The sequence below is a fragment of the Malania oleifera genome, chromosome 4, assembly GCF_029873635.1.
Source record: "Malania oleifera isolate guangnan ecotype guangnan chromosome 4, ASM2987363v1, whole genome shotgun sequence".
NCBI classification, from domain to species: domain Eukaryota; kingdom Viridiplantae; phylum Streptophyta; class Magnoliopsida; order Santalales; family Ximeniaceae; genus Malania; species Malania oleifera.
Window position 1 is genome coordinate 102,542,248 of NC_080420.1, and position 18,191 is coordinate 102,560,438.

The following is an 18,191-nucleotide window of genomic DNA, read 5'->3' on the forward strand; positions in this document are numbered from 1 at the left end:
GATTGAGCTTTATTGTTTGATCTAATGTAAGAATTATTTAGGGCATATCTATTTTAGTTTGTTGTTTGAGATTGTTGAAGATAATCCTAGAGACGTTACATATCCTTCTTGCAAGAGGGGCTACATACACAATGCAAGAACAAGAATAAAAATAATGTGGAATAAAGTTCTTTGTTCATCATTCAAGAGTGTCAATATAATTATAAACTTGAAGCTTGCACACACTATAATAAAAAAAAGAGTAGAACTGCACTTGAGAACCCCCACTTTAAAAAAAAATCTCTTTTTTTTCTATGTCCAAAGACTTGAAAGATATAGTGTAGGAAATAAACCAAGTTTCTTATTATTTGTCATATGAATTTTCATATTTAGTATTGTATTCAGAAGAACCCAAGAGTTTTTTTATTTGTTACATAGGTTTCCATATTGTCTAGTGTGCATAGGAAATCCTAAGTATTTACAAAGTCTTGTATATGTGCTTGCATTAATTCTTGGTGGCCATTCTATGTATTTGTGAAGAAATTGTTCCTTATTATTCTAATGAAATATTCATCATTGATGAATTAATTGTTTGGATCCCATATTTGGTATTAGAGCATGGTAATTAAGATGACATCGATTCAGTCAATAGTTTTAAGATCTTATGAAAAAATAAATTTTGAACATTGGGGAATATAGATGCAAATATTCTTTGACTTAAAAAAACATATGGGATGTTGTAGATTATCGATGGCTATTTTGATCAAATGATCGAAACTAGGATTGGTAACCCTAGTTCCCTCTCTTTGGCCTTCGCTATTCATTTTAGGCTTTTCCGATTTATTTTTTTGGTCATTTTTTACCATTCCAGCCGATTCAAGACAGTCCAAAATGATAAGGTAGGTTTTGACAGATTTTTCGACATTGTGCATGAAAATAAGCAAAATCTTGTCTTTTCTAACTTTTCTGCCCACTTTTGTCATTTTCTACTACACCGGGTAATATGAGACAACCTGAAATAATAAGGAGAGGTTTGATAGAGTTTTTAATCTCTTGTAACAAAATTGAGGCAAAACTCTATCTTTTTTAACTTTGCCCACTTATTGCTATTTTCGACCATACGACGTGATTCGCAACAATTCGAAATGTTAATGAGGGGTCCGACGATATTTTTGACCTTGTGCACAAAAATCGAGGAAATTTTTTTTTCCTTTTCTACTATCTTTTTACCATTTTTGACTGTATCGAGTGATTCCAAACTATCCAAAATGATAAGGTTGGGTCTAACAAAGTTTTTGACCTTGCACATGGAGATTGAGGCAAAACCTTGCATTTTCTAGATTTTTTGCGCTCTTTTCAGCATTTTTGACTATACTAAGTAATTCGAGATAATCTAAAATGATAATGAGATGTTCGAAAGTGTTTTTAATCTTGTGCACAAATGGAGGCAAAATCTTTTTTTTTTTTCTAGCTTTTTTGTTCTCTTTTTGCCATTTTTAACTATGCCGAGTGATCCAAAATAATTCAAAATGGTAAGGCTAGCAAAGTTTTTGACCTTGTGCATGAAATCAAAGCAAAACTCTACCTTTTGTACTTTATGCACTTTTTTTGCCATTTTTGACAATTCCAGGTGATTTGGGACAATGGGACAAATTCGAAATGAGAGAGAGGATTCTAATAGAGTTTTTGACTTTGTGCATGAAAATCAAGCAAAAATCAAGTCTTTTTCTTTAGTTTTTTTACATTTTTCAAAATTTTGGCTATTTTTGGTAGACTCCACTTGTTTTTCTTACTTTCATAAATTAAAAGAAATTTCAAAAAATAGCATCATGTTAAATAATAAAAAAATAAATAAATATTAAAATTATTAAAAATCAACCACAAAATCTGTTCATTTATTTTCAGAGGTCTGGAACCAAAACTATCAATCTTCCTAGCATTGAGCTTTCATCCATTCCTTCCTTTGGATTTGAAAGAAGGAATTGTTTGGGTCAATAGGTCATCGAAAGCAATGGAATCTACTTTTTTTTTTTGCATCCTAGCCACCAATCCATTATCTCAATCCGGGAACGAGCCATCTCTCGTTGGTGAGCTTTAGAACCTTGAGATGGAATGGATACTATTAGCCTTAGTGGCTAAAGTATCCCAATCTAGTAGGTTTTGATGATAACAACCCATTCGTGACCCTCAGGTTAACTAATCTGTGCACTTTAGTTTAGTACAGGACAATGGGTCAATACTAGAGCAAGCACAAGGATAAGGTGAATTGCATACTAATTCATACTAGGCATAAGATATCAAAATGAGTTTTCAAAAGCATTATCATATACAAGATATCTTATAATCTATCGGAAGTTCATAAGGACAAGTTTTAGTCATCACTAGACTTAATATATTTCATACACACTTGTCCTAACTTGGTTTAATTTGTCAAAAAGCATATTAGTTTGAGAAACAGGACAATTAGTCGACTAATTGACCCTACTCGTCGACTAATTAAACCAGAAGCTAAATGAATTTTTAGCCCAGTCAAATTGTCGATGATTAGGAGTAATTCGTTAATGAATTGGGGTGAACCGTTGACAAATTGAAGCAACTCGTTGAAGAATTTTTCTAGTAGCTAATTGTGTTTTTCTACCCAGCAACTCATCGAAGATTAGAGGTAATTCATCGACGAATTGGGACAACTCGTCAACGATTTGATGCAATTAGTCGACAATTTACATCGAGAAACCTGAAACAACGAGCTTAAAACGGCTATTTTTTTTTTTTTTTGTCTTATCACATTAAATGCCCAACGATCAAATAACGGCAAGCTCGTCCCTTTTCACATAAATACAAGCTAGTTGAATTTATTAAACACATTGATATGTAATCAATTGGTTGTTGCATTCATTATAGGTTATCATTTGTGCTCAAAAACTCTCTTGCTTTTTATTCTTGTTACATATCATTTGCTCAAGAGAGTAGTGTGAGTATTTACATTGTATTATCAGCTCAAGAAGGAGTATTCTCTGTATTCTCTTCATTCATTGTGATTGTTAATTGATTCTTGGTGAATCAGAGGTTCTTGGTGAACCATTTTGAAGGAGGTTCTTGGTGAACTTCGTGAATTAGCTCTTGGTGAACATCAGGGATTTGTTCCCAGGTTGTAAAGACTTTTCCGTCTTGAAAGGAGATTACATAGTGGATTTTGCAATCCTTGAGTTAGTCTCAAGGCATGGACGTAGGTTAGGTGCCGAACCACGTTAAAATCACGTTGTTAAGCTCTCCTCTCTCTCATCTACTTTATTTACTTGTGTTATTTACTTTGCCAATAATTGTGAGATAAATTACTTGTTTCGAGCCAAGTTTTATTTTTTTGTAGAAAAATATAGTATCTCAAAAATAGTTTATTCACCCCCCTCTAGACGCACTCATAGGCCGACAGATACAAAAGAACATACTTCAACCTTGAAAAAAGCTTGACGCATGGCCACACACGCCGGAATGTGGATGCCCCCATGCACAACTTAATTAAAATGATACATGCACAACTTAATTAAAATGATGTCATTTTATATTTTTAAAAAAATTAAAATAAAAAAGTAGGTTCATGCCTTTTTTGGAACAACATTGTTTCATTAATTTTTAAAATAAAAATAAAAACAGGAATAAAAAGGAACAAAAAAATGACGTCATTTATTCCCCCTCTTTTTGTTCTTCTTCTTTGCAAGCTTCGATGAGTTCCCCAATGGGTCTTCTACCACTGTTACCGGTGGGACCCCTCTCCCATTGTTTCTCACAGTCTAGCCATCCTTGTCACCACCAAAACAGCCTCATCCCTTTCTAGCTCTTTGAGCCCTTAAAAACCAACCAAATCCCCATAAACCAAACACTACCATCACCCTTAAATCTCACTTGCCTCCATCACCAAGCCAGCTCACCAGATTTGCCACCTTTTGTTTTCATTCTAGTATTTTTTATTTTTTTTTTATTTCTTCCCCCCCTTATTCTAGTCTATAGAACCCCCAAATAACAAGATTACAGAGGAGGCTTAAATTGCACTAGTAGGGACTCTCTCTCTCTCTCTTCCTCTATTTTGACTGTGTGTGTGTGTTTGAGTGTGTCTGAGTACATGTGTGTTCACACATTTGTGTGTGTATGCATGTGTGAATGCCTGCATGATATGGGTGTGTAGATCTATGTAGACATGCAAGAGTGCATGTGTGTGCATATGTTTATGAAATGCATGAATGTGTGTGTGTACACGCGCGCGCGCGTGCTTGTATATGGCAATGAGTGTGTACATGCATGATATGTATTTTCATTGCATGCATGTGCGTGATCTGCGTGTGGCAGTGTGTATGTGTATGATATGTGCATTTCCATGCATGCATGTGTTTGTTCATGTGTGTGGCCGTCGGTGATTACATGCATAAGTGTATGTGTTTGTGAATGATGCATGCATGTGTGGGTGATGGCATGTGTGATTGCATATGTGTGTGTCATTCTATGCATGAATGCATTAGTGCATAATCATGCACGTGAATGTGTGTTTTGTGTGTGGTTGTGTGTGTGTGTTTTCCATGCATACAAGTGTGTCCCATGCATGAGTATGTGTAAACATATGCATGTCCATATGAGTGTGGATGAATTATGTGCATGCATGCATGCAAGGAAGACAGTGCATCAATATGTGTGATGTGTATAACTACATGTGCATGCATATATGTGAATGCATGAATGTGTATGCATATTGGTGTGTGTGAATGTGTGCAGGAGTGTGTACGCATGCGTGAGGGTGTGGGTGTGTGTGTTTGCATGCATGCATGTGAGTGGGTGTTTGCATGTGTGTTAATGCATGTGTAGATTGGTAGTCCATACATGGGTTAATATGCATGCATGTAAGTGTATTACATGGATATGTATATATAAGAATGTATATGTATTACGATATATGTATATTAGTCTATATATGCATTTATATTGTCAACGTGTTTAGCTAACTTGCTTTTCTTGTTAAACACACATGGTAATGGAGGGGTTGATTAATGAATTGTGTTGCTTCAATGTTCACTGCTTGCTTGCCATAACTTTCATAAATTACTTACTGCTTTCGCTTACATTTACTTGAATGACAATGAAAGTGTTATATTAGTGAATTGTGGTAAATGATAGATTGACTAGTTGAACATGAGTGGTTTTAGCTAGTGTCGCACGAATGTGAAATATTCAGCCTGTGACACCTAGTATCTTTTTTTTTTTCCTCTTGTTAGCACCGGAAAAATTAATGGGTAGGTTTGATACACATGAATGATCACCAACTTGACCCAAAAACTTAAGTTTATTGGGTTTTGGACCCAACCATGTATATAAGCACCCATCATCCACTCAATTTTTTCAATGTGGGACAAGCTCACAAGTAGAAATTCTCAACAAGCTCCTCCTCACTTGTGAGCTTCAATGCTCCCCCTTGAATGAAAATCGTCTCTCTCATGGGAAAAAGTCTAATTCTCCAACAGTTGCTCAAGTGGGCCTTACTATTACTTCTTATGTGCCTCAGATTGCATTTCACGTGCCTCCAAACCAATCATGTCTCCCACGTCTTGACCCTATTCGGATCCATTTTTTAGACCTAGATTATCCTTATTGGCCCCGGTCACAGACTTAGTCCTCCAACTGTTAGCACGTCAAGAGAATTAGTTTCACACTTCGACTTTATGATATCATTCACCATGAGTTACGAACTATCGACTCTGATACCACTTGTTAGTTGTTAGCACTAGAGGAGTCTATAGGTAGACTTGATACACATAGGTGAGTGCCAACTTGATTCAAAAGTTTAAGCCTATTGAGACCTAACCATATATATAAACATTCATCATTTACTCAAATTTTCCAATGTGAGACAAACTCATAAGTGAAAATTCTCAATAATGTTTACTTTGCAAACTGACTATTGTCAAGAATTAATTAGATATTTGTTATTACTATATAACAAATGACAATATGAAATATTTTCATAAGTTCATAATAAGAAAATAATATGAAATAATTAATTTCAAATTTATTATGAAAACACTTATTTATTTATTAAATAAAATAATTTAAAATATTTGAGAAATAACTATTCTCTTAATTTTAAATTTTAAATTATATTTTATCTCATTTTTAAAAATAATTATTTAGTCAAACCAAAGGAGCGAATATTGGTGTGAGCGTAACTTATCATTTCAAATAAGGTCGGACTTCTTTTCGTCCAAGGCCCAACAGGCCTCAAAAAAGAAGAAAAGACATGGTGTAGTGGTCCTGGGCCTAACCTCAGTGAGATATTGTTCACTTTCGCCCACTGGCCTTATAGGTTTGTCCTATTAAAGGTGTCTCGCTTAGTTGGAACTCAAACCCTCTTTATAAGTTTAAGATCTCCCTAGTATATATATGATGTAGGACTGTAACAGACTCTCCCATCCAATCTTTGATGTCCTCAGTGTGATTTTCCTAGTACACATTCGATGTGAGTTCGTGACAGACTCTCTCATTCAATTTATGACATCTTTGTCAGTATAATCTCCCAGTGCATATTCGATGTGACACCGCGACAAACCCTCTTGTATGATCTTTGACGTCCTCGTCAAAGTGACTTACACTTTTACGTAGGATCCACTTACATGATAATACTCTTAGGGCAGGTCCACTCATATGATAATATCCTTAGAAAGATTCTGATATCAAATGTAACGATTCTGAATCCAACTCTAGTAAGTTATTATCTGATTTAGCTTACTAATATTGTGGATTTGTCTTATAAAAAGTGTTTTATTTAGTTGAAACCCAACTCTCTTGCTGCAAAATCTCCTATATGCTGTGAGACCGTGACACGTGGCAATGAAGTTGACTACGGTGAGCCCCACCCACGACTAGCATGCTGCTCATCATCCTCGTCCATGTCCAATCACCTTCATCCTCCCAAAGCCATGACTCTCTGCCATAACTCCATTACCTCTTCCTTGATTCTCCAACCCCTCAAAACCCATAAACCCTCGAAGCACAGTCCCCCCAAAACCCTGACCCTCCTCTGCAATGCCCATCCCCAACCCCAGCATAAACCTAAATTCAACTCCAACAAGAACCCCGCTTCCAGAAAACCCCGAAGATCTTCATATGGCACCTCCAGGAGGTCAGTTCTCAAGAAAACTTTCAGCCAAGAGCAGGTGATGTTCTCCGGTCCGGTCTCCGATGACCCGGTCGTTGCAGTTGTCGGTGGAGGCATGGCTGGGATGATTTGTGCTCTCACTTTGGGGAATAGAGGGATTCGGTCGACGGTGTTCGATACGGTTGGTCAGTTATTTACCTTTTTTGCATCGATTTGATGTTACGCTGATGGGTGTTGCTTGAAGTGAATTTTAATCGAAGCCGTAGAGTGTACATTGTCCATGATTTGAGAATGTTGTTTAGTAGTTTGTAAAAGTTTTGTGTTTTTGAATTTTTCATTAATACTGTGCGGATATATGACATCTGAATTATTTGAAATGCGTATTTAATTATACTTGATGAGTATGAAATTATTCCTATGTATTTGCACTCATCATTTCAACGACGAAACATCTCTGCAATGGGCTAATGTCCTGTCAAATTCTGTTTAAGGCATGGAAATTTATGTTCCCCAAATTCACATTAATATTTGAATTTTTGCTTGTTCTTAATCAATGTATTTTGTGCGTTTTTTCTATTTTTTATTAGCTTCTATGTAGTGGTGTCTTCTTTATGCACATTAGATTGTTGAAAAGACAGGATGTAGGACCAATAAAAAGTCAGGAAGCAGAGAGAGAGATTGAGAGAATTAAAAGAGAGACGGAGAATAAAGAAGAGAAATAGAGGGGAAAGAAAAGAGAGGCAGGACAGGGAGAGCAGAAGGATTAGAAACAGAGAAAGACTGAAGAGAGTTAGAAACAGAAGTTCAGAATGGAGAAGAACAGAAGGAGAAGAAAGAAGAAGAAAGGAAGAGGAAGAAGGAAAGGAAAGGGAGAGGCGGGATGAGAGAGAGAGAGAGAGAGAGAGAGAGAGATTAAAAAACAGGAAACTTGGATTCAAATCTGATAACCAATCCAAATAACTTACTTGCCAACCACTTATACCCACAACTAACAAAAACACACATTTACATGAAAACCCCAAGATAGCAGCAATTTAGAGGAACACAAAATAATGTAATACAATCACAGTTTCCTAATTCTTCACCCACAATAAGTATGTTGAATAAGCGGCTTAATAGATGTAGGTAGCCCTCCATTATACTTCCCTATTGAAAGGAACTTGCTCTAGAGAGTGAGATTGTAAATATGACTCTTAACAGCTTGGGAGCACTCTCACGAGTAGCATACTAGGTAAGCCATATAGCATTTGAAGCGGGATGACCACTCTGTTGAACCAAATGCCACTAAAAACAACCTTAAGAAGACATCATGAACTCATGATAGACTCCACTGTGTCTTGTAATGAGAAATGTAAGGAGCAACTACTGCATGAGCACTAGATTACAAAGATGGAGGCTCAAAGGTGTCTTGATAAGGGTTTCAAATCCTCCATATTAAAAATAGGACTATTGATCGTATGAGTAGGCAAATCAAGTTAATATGCACTAGGTCCAAGTTTCTTAAGGATGGAGAAAGGGCCAATGGCATGGGCATGGAGCTTTTTTAAATGATTTTAGAGTAGCTTTTGGGTCTAATCCAAACCATGACTCTATCACCCACATTAAAATTTCTAGCTCTATGATGCACATCTACAACAAGTTTGTAATCCATATTACTTATGGCAAGTTTTCACCAACGTCAATATGCAACTCATGGATGTGATGAACAAAAGACTTGGCTCTAAAACATGCACATCTAATAGCAAAGTTAAGATGATTGGCTGCACTTGTTTTGTCAACGAACACCCTCAAAGGGAGTCTTACCTATACCTATTCACAAAATTATTATATGCAAATTCAACAGTGGTTAGCACCAAGACCCAATTGTCTTGTTTTTCTCCCACTACACACCTTAGTAGGTCATCCACATCTGGTAGAAAAGTTGTTAAGATGATTAGCTGCACTTGTTTTGTTAACAAACACACACTCAAAGGGATTCTTATTTGTGGACCTATTCAAAAAATTATTATAAGCAAATTCAACAGCAGTTAGCACCAAGACCCAATATGCTTGTTTTTCTCCCACTACTCACTTTAGTAGGTCACCAAAACTACAATTCGCGACCTTAATTTGTCCATCAGTCTAGGGTGTCAAGTAGAAGAAAACAAGTGAGTCCACACATTTTCCAAAGTGTCTTCCAAAAGTAACTGGAAAACTTGATGTCCTTATCAAACACTAAGGAAGTTGGCAAACCATGCAATTTAACAACATCTTTAAAGAACATTTTACCCACATGAGAGTCATCAAAAGTATTATTAAATAGGATAAAGTGTGCCACCTTGGAATACCTATCAACAACAAAAAATATGGAATCATGTCCCCGGGCTATTTGAGGGAATCCAAGAACAAAATCCATACTTAGGTCTTTCCAAGGTATGTGTGGTAATAGAAGAGAGGTATGAAGATTAGTGTTGTGTGATGTAGGACGGGATGGTAGACCTATGCCCTACGGTTCAACCCTCACACAAGCACATACAATCAAAACACTTTGGATTAAGAATTCAATTAACTAAACATAAACACCATAAATCATGCTATCTTTCACATGTTGTATTTTGAAAAGGTGTACGTGTTTGTCCAAAAAATAAGTCCTAATTGGTTCTTTTACAAAGGAATCAAATTATATGCTGAAAAGTTGTTATTTCAAAGATTCAAGAATATAAGTTCTATGTTAGCAAACTAATATTCATCTAATTGATTTAAAGCTAGCAAGTACCAATGTTGCAATCTATGGATTCAATGGGTTGTTCAGAGATGTGATTTTAATCTAACAACAAAGGTTCACAAAATATAACAAAGATTTGACACAAGGACTGAGTTATCAAGAGAATGGTTTGGATGACTTTGACGTTGTTCAACACGAGATAAACCTGCCTTAAGTCCTTTCGTACAAGCTTTGAGTCACCAAAATGGACACAACAATGAAATGAAGAAAGAATGGCCATGGGGGTGTATGTTGATGGTGGCCGTGTGGTGTTGACGGAGGATGTGAGAGGGAGGAGATGGAGATGGAATCGTTGGATAGATAGTGGTCTCTCACCACTTGATCTTTGAAAAGAACGCCTTAGTCTCACACTACTCATTCACAAGGAGAGGAACAAGCTTTAGAAGCTCAAGCAAATAAATGCTTCTTCTATATTCAACTTCAACTTCATGTCTTTGTTCTCACAATGAGAAGGCTATTTATAGGCATAGCCTGGAAGACAAAGCATTAAACACTCTCAACAACTCTTCAACAACTCTCAACCTAACACAATTAATACTTACTAAAAAATAAGGAACTCCAACTCATAGGCACACAACTCAAGCTTAGTTATTTTACATTATTACAGTTCAAATTTGAAACTAAAACATGTACCAAAAAGGAAGGCCAAATCTGTGTGGGGCCCATTGGGCCGTGTGGGGCTCACAAGCCGTGTGGAGCCTACATGGGTCTTAAGTTGGACTTTGCTTCAATACTTCACTTGGGTCTTAAAAAATGGTCTTCAAGCACCTAAGAATCTTGAAATAACATATCCAAGAAAAATATAAAGTCAACATGATAACAAAGTCTTCAATAAAAGAAAGTCTTCTAATCACAAGAAGTAAACGATCTTCAATTGATCCCATGTGTTCCTGAAAAACAGATATAAACAATAGTGGACCTTTGGATGTCGTCCACGTGTCACCATCTCAGCAAAGGAGTGGACATCAGGAGGTCGTCCATGTGTCACCAAATTAGCAAAAGAAAGGGGCATGACATATTGATCCCCATCATTGTGTCTCCTAGATTTGGCTAACTAACAAGTACAACACTAAGGCACTATCCTAGCAACATCCCTCGTCATGGAAGGTCAAGAAAACCTATCCTCAATTAAGGCGATGGTTTTTTCCCTTCCCAGCAGCTAATCCACTGGCATGCAACTCCCAAACTAAGATATCTCTAAAAGAAGTGCAAAGCATGCATACATTGTACACTTAAACTTGTAACCCTTGTGGATAATAAAATCCACAAAATCTCTATGATGACCCTCATTCACCTCCCAAATGATGAACCCAACCATCCTTGTTCTACTATGAGCTTGAAAATCATTGCTGGAGCCTTGTCAGCAGCACACATGCCTTGTGCGCTGGCGAGGTGTGTGATGTAGAAGCCAAGAGAGAATTTGGGAGAGGTTGAGGAGAGAAGAAGGAAGAAGGAAGAAGAGAGGACGAAGGGGATACAATTGGGAGAAAAATCAAGTTATAAACTTCTCAATTAATCATAAAAAACTAGCTCGTACATGGCTTTCACACTTTGCTTCTAATAAAGCCTAAATTACAAGAATTACACACGAACTCCTAATGATGTGTGAAATTATAAATAAAACCGTAAAAACACACATATATTACAAATATACCCCTAAATATACATGATGTACTACTAATTAAACTAAATAGTAACAAATGTAATAAACTGATTAACTAAACACTACAATCCCTAGATCAACTCTTTTGGATTAGTCTCAGGGTCTTACCATGGTCCTACGTCTTGTTTCCCATCAATCAAATCCTTTGCGTTTGTTGGAGATTAATTTAGAAGAATTGGATCAAGCTTCAAGGGATTGTTTTGTTTCCTAAGTTAGTTTATTGTGTGTGTTTAGTTTATTAGTATTAGGATTATGTGTATTTGGAAGTTTGTTTGCAATATATGTGTGTTTTAGAGGTTTATTTGAAATTTAATATATCTTTAAGGGTTTGTGTAATTCTTGTTATTTAAGGGCTTGTTTAGTATAGTTGTTGTTTCTTGTTTCTTGTTTTTGTTTTTCCACATTGAAAAAGCAGATTATAAAAATGCGTTTGTTTTTGTTTTCAATTTTCTGTTTCTGTTGCTGGTTTTTAGGTATTTGCAAAAAAATTGAAAACCAAAATTTTGTGGTTATCAGTTGTTTTGGCAACTTGTTGCTAGAAATGTTCACATCCATAAATAGTTTTTTGGATTAAATTATTCATTTTATACATTTTAAATTAAAATCAAAATTAAATGATCATATAAATTTAAATATAACTAAAATAAAAATGTACATAAATTTTAAAAAATAATGATAAAGCCATTTACAAAATACTTTTATTATTTTTCAATTGTCACGTCTGATAAAATTTTTATTGTAAAGTAAATTTTGAAAGTAGAAAAATCAAGTAAAATAATTATAATAAATATTATTTTTATTATAGTAATTTTTTTAATGTTTATTATTTGTAATTTTATTATTTTAATAATATTTTGATTTAAAGATGAAAATGAGCATTTGTTTTAGTTAGTTTTTAATTTGTTTTAGTTTTATAAATGTTAACGGAACAGGTTGCTAGTTTCTAGTTTTTAGTTTCTGTTTCTGGTTTTTGGTTTTCGTTTCTCTAATTTTTGACAGTGATACCAAACAACCCCTCAGCTTTCTTATAATTATGGTATGAATCTGTGTAAGAGTTAGTTTTTGACAATGTTTTGTGTAAAACACCTTGAGGCTAATTCTAAATACCAGGTCCCAAAAAGACCGACGCATTATACACTGAAGCTTATGCATTTGTGCAATGTGCCTTTTACTCAAGGCTTATGCATTTTGGGCATGTGATTCTCAAGTTAGATTTGGCTAGAAAATTTTGACTCCATGTTTGCATAGAAGGAATGTCATAATATAAGTTAATTTCTAGAACTCTTGAACCTCAACCTTTCCAAAATAAATGTGAGTTGTATTTTAGATCTTGAAAATAATTTGAACTTTGTTTGTAATGTTACATTTATCTCTCTTCATGATTTATGTAGTGAATTCAATTTAGCTATTTTTTGAAAGGCCAACAAGTAGTTTGCAAATTATATTTAATTTTTTTCTACATTATATTTGTGTTTTTCTTAATTTTATTCTTTATTTTTAAAATATATGTAATGCATTTACATATTTTTATTAAAAATAAAAATCTCAAAAGGCTTATGCCCCAACAATTTCATCTTTTAAAGCATTGTTTTCGATAAATTTGAATTTAAAATGTTAACTTGTGTTCCTCCCCCCCCCCCCCCCCCAAAAAAAAAAAGTATCTCCTTCCTCCTATTTTCATTCTTCTTCTCTCCTCCATCTCTCACAAATTCTCTCTTGGCTCTAATACCAAATGTTGCCGAACAGCATAAGATGATGAAATTTCAGGGGATGGCGAGGGGTTATGTTTTTAATGGTGGTGGTGGAGGTGTCACAAGAAGGTGTTGGAAAAGTGGGGTTTGAAACACAGTGACAGTGGCTTTAATTTGATTTTTTTTTTCCTGGAAATCTAGTACTGGTAGTTGAATATTCGTGTAGAAAATCAGGATCAAATCAAATTTCTGCCATTTGTGAGTTGTTTATGAAGGTTTGTTTAATTTTCATGAAATACATAGTAGAGGAGAAATTGAAAAAATTCTTGAGAAATCAGGAGTCAAGTTTGTGGTTTGGTTTTGCATGAGTAGATTGAGCATTGTGGGCAAATTATGTTAACAGCTTTTGATGATATATGGTGTAGTATCCAGCAACATGGTGACAACTTACTAGAAAAAGGACCTGCTTTTGTCATATTCTCAGCACAATGTCTAGCCATTCCATACCTTTCTAAGTTTGGAGAAAATGTTTGCAAAATCATCATTGATGAAAAGATGCCCTGTGAATGCAGTTTCTAGAAATGGGGTCACTCATATGCAACTTCATCCGTAACTGCACCTAGAGCCTTATGAGATATCTTGGATTGATATCTCTACTTAACATGTTTGTGGAAGATTTTCAATTTTCTTTTTACCTAAAGGGGTAACTATCTTGATAATATATGTGATATCATACCCATGAATACTGACCATGTACTCCTTGATTCTCCTTGGTTGGATGATTTGGGTGTGACTCAAGGACACAAGAACGTATGTCTTTCACTATAATGGTAAAAAGATCATTTTGAAGCCTGCTTCACCAACCAACCCAAACAAAGAATTGGACAATATTGATCCTGTCAAATATACTCAACTTGATTGATCAAAGTTGTAGAAAATTCTGCACCTTTGTGAGATGAGAACCAAGTGTTGGTACAAACATTCTGAAAAATGGTACATTTTCATTTGAGAAAGCTAAATATAATGATCCTAAGTTTTAGAGGTGGAGTGTGGTCTTTTAGAGTGGCCTTTGACTTACTTCGAGGTCCCTTTAGGGGCAATCCTAGATCCATATATTTTTGGAATCCGGTGGTGGAAAGAGTGGCCAAGAGGTTGGATGGTTGGAAGGGGACACTTTTCCCCCTTTGGGGAAGAATTACCCTTATTCAAGCTTGTTTATCTAGCATTCTCTTATATAATTTGTCAATTTTTAAATTTCCAATGGGGATTGCGAATAAGATTGAGAAAATAATGAGGGACAAGAGTTGGGGGTTTTCGGTATCATTTAGTTGGGTGGGGGGAGATCTGCAGGTCTAAAAAGGAGGGAGGGATGGGTCTTGAAAATCCGGTGTCTAAAAATATCGCTCTCCTCGCTAAATGGTTATGGTATTTTCCTTTATAAGATCATTCCCTTTGGCATAAAGTGATTAAAAGTAAGTATGGGTTGGATGTGAATGGGTGGGATACCAATGTTAGTTTGTGATGTTCTTCGAAGAGTCCATGGGAATCTATTTCTCAGATTTATCCCTTGTTCACTCCTCGCATTAGTTTTGTTGTGGGGAGGGGTTCTCGGATTCATTTTTGAAAAGATCTATGGTTGGGGAATGATGTTCTATCCATGTCTATTCCACACCTCTTCTGATTGAGCTTAGTCCAAAATAGTATGGTTTCTTTTTTTGTGGTCAACTTGGGTAGCCTTTTGTTCCCTTGGAACTTTCATTTAAGAAGATCTCTTAATAATAGGGAGATGATGGAACTTTCCTCCTTCTTGTCATTATTGAATAATTGTCATCTTTCTTCAAATAGGGATACTCGGTCTTGGGCTTTGGATCTTTTGAGGGTTTATTCTTGTAAATCTTCTTTCGAATTTTTGATCCATTCCAACTCCTGTTTTCCTCTATTTTCATGTAGTTGGAAACCCGATGCTCCTCCAAAGATGAGGCTTTCATTTGGATGACTATGCTTAGTTGAATCAATACTAATACTCTATTGCAAATCTGGAGACTTTTGAAGGCCTTATCTCCAGATGTTTGTGCGCTTTGTTATTTGAATTCTGAGTCGGCTTCTCATTGGTTCTTACACTATGATTTTGCTTGGAGCATCTGGAATAATTTATTTGGCGTGTTGGGAGAAGCTTGGGTTTGTCTAGTGACAGTGTATAGAATGTTGGCTACTTCTTTTGAGGGCTTCAGAAGGAAAAAGGATTGCTCTGTGGAAGTGTGGAATATTTGCAATGCTGTGGGGTTTATGGTTGGAACGAAATGCACGGATTTTTCCAAGGATAAAATTGAGCAAGCAGCTGGTTTGGGAGAAGATTCATTATTTGGCTTCTCCATGGTGCATTGGCTCTGGTTGTTTAAGAGAGCAAGCTTTTCTAAAATTCAGTGAGATTGGAGAAATTTTTTGCTTTGATGTTTCAAAGTAATTTTTTTTTCATGTGTGTGTTTAGTTTCGTTCTTTATATGGATGTTTCCAGAATTTTGATGGGAGATGTCTTATTCTCCCATTTTTAAATTCTTCTCTTTCTAATGAAATCTCTTCTTTTTGCTATAATTTTAAATATATATTTATATATTTCACATAACATATTTTTTTATTAATAGTTATTTAAAATTTTATCTTTATAAAATTAATAGTTATTTTTTAATTTTATGATGGAATGATAAGAAATGATAATAATTATTTTGAATTTTTTTTAATTGTATTTCATCATAATGACTAAACAAATCATTGTTAGTTCAAATAGATAATTATTTTTTCTTTCTCAATTAAAGAGTTATTTAATATTTGGTATGCAAGAATGGAATTAAAATAGAGTGAAACAGAAAATTATGTGTCAAAAATGTAAAATTGTAAAACATAATTTTATTTTATTTTATTTTTTCATATTAAACGAAATTTTGCAGTGCTTCAAATCTTCATAAGAAAGAAGGAAAATCTTCGTACTGAAATCTTTACGTCGGACTTGTTGAGTAGAGTAGCTTCTTCACTTGTCATGTACGTGAAATGTGTCATTGAAAAATGTTAGAAAAGGCTGCAAATATCCCCAATTCTAATTTGTTCATGAGGCAAACAAAGAAAATATAAAAAAACACTTGACCACAAATACAAATAAATGAAATCTTGAATAACCCATTTCCAATTACTCCCCCAAACAAACGAACAAGATATACAAAGACACTCATTTTTTCAAGTACAAATGTGTGTAGGAGTCAATTAATGGAATGACATGTTGTCCCCTCAACCACCATCAACCCTCTTCTTTTCTTTCCTTTTGGTGGAGAACAGGTGGGCCAAACACCATCCCTTCACAGCTTTCAACTCATCTAACTTTTATTAGTTAAAGTGGAGAATGATCACATTATAATGTAATTCATTATTTATATATTTCACCGAAGAAAATCTCTTCTAGATCTTGAAACACTTCAACATCCTCCAAAAATACACAAGTGCCATTACATATTCTTCACCAATATATCTGCGTAAGTGTAGCCCTAGCATTCCATATTTTAAAGCATGTTTCCTACCATGATCCCATTTCTTTTCCATGATCCAGAAAGTTCCATGTTCTTGGTAACATTCTTAAAGACACAAAAAGAAGGAAATGCATGTGTTTGAAGACATAAAAAATCTTCAGAACATTCCTTTTGTTAAATGCCATTCCTGATGTGCTTATTGATGTCGATTCTCAATTCAAGTCTTTTGTGCTACCAAAGTGTCACGAGTCAAGCTTGTTCAAGGCATATGCTTGTGTGCGACCACTGGTCTTGTGTACATGGGATGGGTAACTTTCATATAAAGAGTATTGTAGGTTCTATTCCTTTAGTAGGATTATGCCTTGTATAAAATGGGAGTGTAACTCCTCAATCGGTTTGATGTTTCCTTGTGTCAAAGTTAGAATAGCATAGAAAGCTCTGTAGGGGAGGGTGTGTGTTTATCAATCATTTAAAACTAACTAGCTATTGTAAACGTGTTTAGCCTACTTGCCTTCCTTGCTAAACACATCTTGTGTGCGGAGGTGTGTTAAGAATGAATTACATCACTTTGCATTTTTCCATGTGATTCGTATACTTGCATACTTGTTTATTGCTCCAGCTTAACTTTGTATTCTATGGTTGAGAATTTGTTCATGTGGTGAAACTGCAGTACACTTTTGGCTGACTAGTTAAGCAATTGCTATAACTTCTGCCACACAACCCTTCATGAGGTTTGAAGCTTTTGTCTTGTGACACAAAGGAACGTGGCTTCATGTGTGACGCCCCAATTTTTTCATACCATTTTTTTTTCAAAATAAATAAAACATATTAGTCACATATCGGACACATCAACACCTCTGATACCATTAAAACATAATTTGACCCGAAGTGGGTACCAGGTACACAACCATTCTCATATACACAAACCTAACAGCGGAAGTCATTATATATATGCATACCACAGCGAATACATATACCTAAGTGTTAATTCATCCACATATTCATGTCTAACACATTCCCAAAATGAAACACAAAATGCTCTAGGGGAATCCTCCATCCCTAGCTTAGAACACTCACCCTATCTACTCAGGGTATCAGCTCCCCTCTATCTCGGAGTTCTATCACCTGATCTATCTCGGTTTCTTGAAATATTTAAATGATTGGGTGAGACACATCTTAATAAGACGGAATAAATTATCTACAATGTGTGGCAGTATGAGTTTCATTATATCATAACATATATTCATTTCAGTGATAATATTTTCTGAGAAAATATACCATTTCTACTCATAATCATATAAATATAAAACACAAGCTTTTACAAGCTTTAATTCCATTTCCAAATTCATTTCCACGCCACTCATGTTTACTAGCGAAGTTCCCGAGAATAGGGGAGATTACACGCTTATACATGTAGCTTTCCTCTGCTCTGATATCGTTTGTA

At 35.2% G+C, this 18,191-nt stretch overlaps 1 protein-coding gene across 4 annotated transcripts in view; it reads left to right on the plus strand.

Moving 5' to 3' along the window:
- The first annotated feature begins 6,913 nt into the window (after positions 1 to 6,913).
- The window catches only part of LOC131154467 (uncharacterized), a 41,931-nt gene continuing 30,653 nt past the window's right edge, over positions 6,914 to 18,191 (plus strand). For all 4 annotated transcript variants that reach the window (XR_009136445.1, XR_009136444.1, XM_058107270.1 and 1 more), the window contains exon 1: positions 6,914 to 7,295. Coding sequence is in view for 2 of the 4 variants with exons in the window: in XM_058107270.1 (XP_057963253.1) it covers positions 6,936 to 7,295 (360 nt within the window). In the remaining 2 variants the exon portion in view is untranslated. The remainder of the gene's footprint in view (positions 7,296 to 18,191) is intronic.